This window comes from Frankliniella occidentalis, unplaced genomic scaffold (assembly GCF_000697945.3).
Source record: "Frankliniella occidentalis isolate FOCC.00 unplaced genomic scaffold, Focc_3.1 Scaffold1, whole genome shotgun sequence".
Classification (NCBI taxonomy): Eukaryota; Metazoa; Arthropoda; class Insecta; order Thysanoptera; family Thripidae; genus Frankliniella; species Frankliniella occidentalis.
In genome coordinates this window covers 3,565,308-3,571,192 of record NW_026267131.1, presented here as the reverse complement: position 1 = coordinate 3,571,192, position 5,885 = coordinate 3,565,308, and the positions used below count along the sequence as shown (strand labels likewise).

At 51.8% G+C, this 5,885-nt stretch overlaps 1 protein-coding gene and 1 long non-coding RNA gene across 2 annotated transcripts in view; both read left to right on the top strand.

Annotated features, from left to right (window-relative positions):
- LOC127752378 (uncharacterized) overlaps window positions 1–5,885 on the top strand; it is a 346,254-nt gene that overhangs the window by 261,563 nt on the left and 78,806 nt on the right. The gene's annotated exons all lie outside the window — the stretch shown is intronic.
- Window positions 724–5,885, top strand: part of LOC113212616 (retinal homeobox protein Rx1-like) — a 78,091-nt gene continuing 72,929 nt past the window's right edge. Inside the window, exon 1 of the mRNA XM_026431408.2 lies at window positions 724–1,505. Within this exon, the coding sequence (XP_026287193.1) occupies window positions 899–1,505 (607 nt within the window). The 5' untranslated portion in view covers window positions 724–898. The remainder of the gene's footprint in view (window positions 1,506–5,885) is intronic.

Sequence of the window (5,885 nt, the reverse complement as noted above, 5' to 3'; positions counted from 1 at the left end):
GGGGGGGGGCGCTGTGGGGTTTGCTGGGGATAGCTTAATGAGAATTCCGTTAGGAGACAAGCTGTTGGTTCAAGCACGCCGACAACCGCTTTTCTTTCCCTTTACGTAAGTTGTGTTTTCGGCGTCCCTTTATTTTGACAGGGGCCCTCTCTTCTGCCTCTTTCCATATCAGCTCGTATGTTTTATTTCCTATCTACTATTGGAACTGCGTGTGAAGTGTGCGAGAGTTTGATGCGACTAATCGATACCGAGCTGGTAGTCGTCACCCACTCTATTGACGCATAGACCCGGGCTGGCTTATTGACGTCGTTAGAGGGACGACACTCGACACACTCGCATTAGAATCACCTCGGCCCGCCTGGGACGGAATCACGGAGGCAAATACCTCTTGTGAAACTGTGAAGTGGGAAGGCAATCGCCGTAGAGAGGAAGGAATAACAAACGGAATTGAACTGAGGGAGGAAGTGACGGCGGGACGACGACATGAGGACGACAGAGGAGGTGGGGTGGAAAGGGAAAGCAACAGCGAGGGAGCGCTAGGGAGAGAAAGAGAGAGAGTAGGGGTGGTTAGGCAGGGGGAGGGTTGAAGGGACGCTAGGAGGGACTGGAAAGGGAGGGGCGGAGCTAGTAGGGTGGGCTCGGCTCGGCTCGGCCCGACTTGGCTCGGCTCGTCTCAGTTCGGCGGGGGCCCAGGCCAGCTCCCCGCCCAGCCCAGTGCGACCGGCTCGGCTCAGCGCTGCCCCGCCGAGCACAGACCGCCGCGCCGCTCCGCTCCGCACCGCGTCCTCGGGTCGACGCCGCTTCGCTCGCGGCACGCTCTCCGCGACGAGTCAACGCGACTGGGACGTCCACGACGACGACGACGACCTCAACCGACCTCTGCGGCGACGAGTCGGCCATGGACGCGGACAGCCGCGACTCCTCCGAGCTCAGCGCCACCGAGCTGGACCCCCGGGCGTCGTCGGCCGGGTCGTCGGCCGCGTCCGCCAGGTCCGCGAGCTCCCCCGCCGGCGAGGACGACCGGCCGCGGAAGGACGCCGACGACTACTCGGAGGACGATGACCAGGAGCAGGAGGTGGACGTCCGTGGAGGCACGCCACCGCAGCCCTTGCAGCAGCAGCAGCAGCAGCAGCCGCAGCAGCTGCCCCAGAGGTCGCCGCTGCCGCCGCTGTCGCACGTCCGGGCCGAGCTCGCCGACATGATCATGCAGAGGCATCACCAGCACCCCGCCATGCACCACCATCCCCTGCTGCACCCGCACCTGCAGCTGCACCACCGACCGCCCTTCCCGCTCCTCCCGAAGAACAACAACAACAATAACATCAACAACAACCACCTCAAGATCCCGACCAGCTCGCAGCCGTTGACGGGGCCGCGGCACTCTATCGACGCCATCCTGGGCCTGCACAGCTCGAACAACAGCAACAGTACGCCCAACAACAACAGCAAGAGTGCCCAGCAGCAGCGGCAGACGCCGGATTCCTGCACTGGTGGCGAGTCCGGTGGTGAGTATGAGAATGTGTGACGTAACCATTTACCCCCCGACAGCCTTGTCACACCTGGGACATGGGGGTTGTCTTCTATCAACGGGACTGTTACAGGAGGCTGTGAGTGGGATCAGCGTGATCTTAGGTTTCTGAGCGCCATTGTCAAACATCTTTCTTTCTTTCTTTCTTTCTTTCTTTCTTTCTTTCTTTTTTTTTTCTTTCTTTCTTTCTTTCTTTCTTTCTTTCTTTCTTTCTTTCTTTCTTTCTTTCTTTCTTTCTTTCGTTCTTTCTCTTGCGCATCTATGAAGTACCCCATTTTCCTTATTTAACCGCAATTAATAACTGAAACTATACACTTGGTGATACCGTTAAGATTCCCACTATCTGGATGCCATCTCGTTAATTGGCCAAGCATTTGATCCTCACCGCCTCAAGTCATCCACACTACCTCACTCTCACAATCGAGATTCAGAGATAAGGCGTCTGGAGTGGTTTCGAAGGACTCAATTAGTGTCGAGTACTAGTGCGTTGTGCGACATTTTACGAAGTATTTAATCTGATCCGCTTTTCTATTGATTTGTGGAATAACATCCCTCCGAACAAGCTACTCGTCTCGAGTGTTTGGCGCGTTCAAATTTCATTTGCAAAATATTTCGCATCTTTCCCAAACATCCCTTGCGTTGAGGTCTCGTTTTGCACGCCGGAATAAGTGGCAATTTCCGAAATCGATTTATGTTTATCGACAGGAAATTAATGAGATATTTCAAATTTTTTGTCCCACCTTTGTCATAAATAACCAACGACACTGTGATAAAATTCCCATATCAAATCGTTCGACTAAGACGACGCAAAGTTCTTTTATGCACAACTATCCCCCTTTTTAAAAGAAAAAAAAACTTGAGCCTCAAACGCTGCGAGCACACTCTACCGTGTAGTTTGTGCCTCCCTCGCGTACCCAATATATTTCTGTAAACAAGGTCCCTGCAATTAGCCGGCTCCAAGTGACAGCGGGCCGGCGCGGTTGACAGCTCGGGCGGGGCGCCCAGGGGCGGGAGGCGGGGGTGTCGCCCTCGCGCGCACGCCGCGGCACGTGACCGCCCCCGGTGGCCGAGCAGAGTCTTGTTTAAGTTTCGGATTTCCCGCCAGGCGTATTATCGCGACGACTCTGTGCTCTTTTGGTGTCTTCCCGCGAGATGCGCACAGTTCACACAGGACTTGCATTGCAGGCAGGGCTTATTTGCCGATGAAACTAGAGAATAGCCATCATTTCAACTTGGTATTTAAAGCCTTTTCATTATTTTGATTTATTATGTTTTTTCTTGCCGTTGGGAAATATTTTGGTTCCATATGACGCACAAACGTTTCTGTCACCAAAATGCTGGGGAAATGGAAAGCGAGACCTCCGTACCTCCGTGGTACAAAAGGAACTTTCTCTGCAATGAAATTACTGACCCGGATATTGGAATATAATGGATTCCCGCCCCCCCTTTCCAGTCTAAGGTCGCGGAAACCGCGCGCGTTCCTCTGCAGGTCTCCTTAATGAATCGATAGATCTATGGATGGATTGATGGATGAATGAATGAATGAATTGGGATCAGTTGATAAGAGGCCCATTTGGCGCTATAGTTGTACAGTCATACGTAGGAATGTGTTTTAGGCCTTATGCAGGTGGCTCGGTAATTCATCAATTTATCTATCTTTGCAGGGCTCAAACAAGTAGAAAAACGAAATTAGGGACCGTTGCTAATGGTGACGGTGCAAAGTCATCTCAGCCATTTTCTCTTCGGAGAAAGACGCGGGCGTACGGTGACAATTCACAACGCCCTTGTTTTTCCCTAACTCTACTATTATTTCTTCTCATGCTCTTCGTCGCCGTGTCTTAAAAATAAGGCTGGCGCCCGCTTTTACTTTATAAAGGCTTTTGCCCGGGTCCCTGCTTGCCTCGCACTCAGAAAGGAGTTTAGCTGGACTCTTTGCCGTCTCCTGCTGTTGCTGCCGCTGCTACAGTGGCTGTTCACCTGGTGGTGGCGTTTTTATTCCACAAGTAGTGTTAGTGGCTTGTCGAGGCACATTACATCGCGTTGGCCTCAATCTGATCCACTTAAGGAAAACAGACAGAAAACACTGAGGGCGGCCGGCGCGTGGTGCGCTTAAGTGGATACTACTGCCTTTTAGATGGATCCCTGTTTTTCCAAATGGACGCAAGGTGGCGGTGCTGAGCTGCCGATGCCGCCCTCGGGTGAGCCCACCACTAACCGTCCCATGACTTGCATTATTTTTCGTCTCGACTGCCGCGCCTTAGTGCTCCTACAAACATCCTACCTTCTTCACCACAAGCCAATTCCGTCAGTGGCTCCATGCAATATTAAATGATCCCTTTTAAAATGTGTAAATTCCTCCAAATGTATAATTTTGTGTTTAAGAAATTGCACTTGTATGTTACAAAATAACGGCTTCATTTCATTTTCTAACTTTCCATATGAATTAGTTGTGTGGGCTGAGTTGAAAACGCGTTACATTCTTTTTCAAATGGCACAAGCGGACGGTAAGGTCTCTCATCAGTAGTCCGAGTGGGGCGTGCCTGAGTGGGCGTGTCATTTAAAAGAAGAGCAAGAGAGATGAACTCTCTGATCTGATGAATAACACATACACATGCCGAGGCCGGTGTGAGTCAGACCCAAGTCGGGGCCTGCCTGCCTGTCTTGTTTCATCTCACCAATTTGTAGAGGCTAATCTCTACCTCCGTCTCTCTCTCTCTCTCTCTCTCTCTCTCTCTCTCTCTCTCTCTCTCTCTATCTCTCTCTCAGTCTCAGCTCGTGCACTCAGCGAGGTGGCTCCAGGATGTATTGTAAAGTCCCTATCGAGATGAATGTTCGTTTAGTACGTTGCACACCATCTGTCCAGTCCTAGATATCATTATTGTTCTAATAATCGGAGAAAAGAGACAAACTGATTTAGTTTCTTTACTATATTACACTGGAATAGTACAGTAATGTAAAATTCCAGATGTGGTGTTGGCCTCGCTTGCCAGTTGTGTTCAGCAGTTGCCTTATTTGAGGCACATGACCCCTGCGGGAGGGCCGTGCCCGGGGGCAGGACGAGGCGGGCGCTCCCATCACGTTAACAACGAGGTGATGTCTTGAGTGCTACTGGTGTTGGGTGCGGGGGCTCACGGGCGGCCCAGCGAGGCCCCGCCCGGGGTCGGAGGGCACCGGGCCGTGGTTGGATGGGCCCCCGCTACCGTGCGCCCCCGCCTGGCAGCCTCTCACCGTCTGGTCTAAGAGCACCACGTAGTACACGGCAGAAAATGTAAGACGTTCGGCACCTAAGTTTGTATTTCTTTTGAGGGGTAAAATCCTAAAGCACGACTCGCGAAACATGTTTGTGCTGCTTCTTAATTCGAATTCATGGTAGCATCTTCAAACATTCCATAGGTTCAATAATTACAATTCTCTTCCACACAAACCGGGCCTTAGTATTCCTGCTAGTCATAGTATTGATCGTACCCATCAACTCTGGCTCCACCTGGGGACTACCGAAGGTGCCTTAAATAGCTCCATCCAGCCTACCTCTCCCGGTCACTCCCACCTTCCACTTCCACCTTCCTTATTCTGCTTTCTGGCCAGCTTCGGACGGTTGGGTCGGGGAGGGGTGGGGGAAGAGAGCTGCAGACGTGTAATTCGATTGTCACATTAACGTTTTAATTAAGCTAATGAGTTGCTGAGTGTAGGCTTAACTCCATGTGCAGCCTGCTCTTCCACCTCCACTTTGTTCTCTCTCTCTCTCTCTCTCTCTCTCTCTCTCTCTCTCTCTCTCTCTCTCTCTCTCTCTCTCCACCTCTCTTTCTCTCCACCTCTCTTTCTCTCCCGCTTACGCACCCGATTGTAGCGCCGATAAAGCCCGACCTGGACCGACAGGGATGGGAGGGAGAGGCGTGGCGAACAGGGCGAAACAAAAAAAGGTCGGATGGAGATTATTAGATTAGCGTCCGAAAATGGCTCTCGTTCTGTTGGTAAGAGCTGGTGGCCGGACAGCCCGAGAGGCTGGGCTGGGTACGGGAAGACAGTACCGGGGAGGGATGTTATTGTCAAAGTACATAGCAACACTCTATCATCCGCGAATTCAATGGATAATTCGGGAATATGGCTAAAACCGTTATTCGTGCCAGTTTTTCGCCTATAGAATATAGGCTTACTAGAATTTTGGTACACTATACATCAAATAATGTTGTACCAGTTCAGTTCCACCGACAGCAAAAATACTGCAATTGTATGCCAGCAACCCATATTATACTGGGCTAGTTTACGACAGGCACGCTGACACTACTCACGCGCTCCGCTGCGAGCCGCGCTGTGCCATCGCATTGTTTTCCGCCCCTACAGCACAGCGTCTACCCCC